This window comes from Punctularia strigosozonata (genome assembly GCF_000264995.1).
Source record: "Punctularia strigosozonata HHB-11173 SS5 unplaced genomic scaffold PUNSTscaffold_13, whole genome shotgun sequence".
Taxonomy (NCBI): domain Eukaryota; kingdom Fungi; phylum Basidiomycota; class Agaricomycetes; order Corticiales; family Punctulariaceae; genus Punctularia; species Punctularia strigosozonata.
Window position 1 is genome coordinate 65926 of NW_006767445.1, and position 905 is coordinate 66830.

General features: G+C 48.5%; 1 protein-coding gene across 1 annotated transcript in view; it reads right to left on the minus strand.

The window, feature by feature from the left end:
- PUNSTDRAFT_36762 (uncharacterized protein) overlaps window positions 1-905 on the minus strand; it is a gene marked incomplete at both ends in the record, with an annotated part of 6551 nt that overhangs the window by 2363 nt on the left and 3283 nt on the right. Inside the window, one exon of the mRNA XM_007387091.1 lies at window positions 735-817. Coding sequence (XP_007387153.1) covers window positions 735-817 — 83 coding nt within the window. The remainder of the gene's footprint in view (window positions 1-734; window positions 818-905) is intronic.

Sequence of the window (905 nt, forward strand, 5' to 3'; positions counted from 1 at the left end):
TGGGCGGACGGCAGGGCGGGGGTGGAAGCAGCGCCGAGCGCGACCGCGTTGGCGGCTCGCGCTCGGGGAAGGGCAGACAACAGGGGCGGGGTGGGCACTCTAAGTGTCGGGGCAGGCGCGGAGACTTGCGCGATGATGTGCGCACTTGCAAGCGCGGCGCCGGGCGCATTTGCCAGCGCTGAGTCGTACGCATTTGCCAGCGCGGTGGGCTGAGACAGCAAGCCACATTTGCCAGCGCGGAGGGCAAACACGCGTCACGGTCAGGTCACGTGACGCATGGGTTTGCGTTGAATCTCTAAGTCCGCGTTGGCCACTGTGTCTCATATAGTCCATAAGCTCCTTGACACTTAGCAACCTTGTACATAGTTTATTAATGCATATATCTGACAATGTATAGGCTAACATTACAGTTCAAGACCTGAGACTGACTTAGATCATGGAAGGTGGAAGTTAGGAGCCCTGCTATCACCACTATACAGATACATACCAAATCTATGGGTGCTATATTGACTGCACTTATGAGCTATATATCACTATGTAGCTAGTACTTTGAACTATATTACCTATAGTTACTATATAGCACTATATAGCAACTGACCTACTTCTACATAGCAACCATAGCACTATATAGCAACTGGGCAACTTCTATATAGCAGCCATAGCACTACAATAGTGTCCATAGTTCTGAGGGGCAGCTATATAGATCAAGATTTTTTCAGATGTGCATCTGGAACAATGAAGAGCTCCAGAATAATCACAGTATCATCTTGTGGACGATTAAGTGATGAAGATGCTGTGAGGATTAAGGCAATCCTCCCTGCAATGATATTGCTCTAAAGCACCGTCAGTAACTGATAATGTATAGGGAATGTAATTCACCTCAGTTTGAGCAGCAAAAACCCATG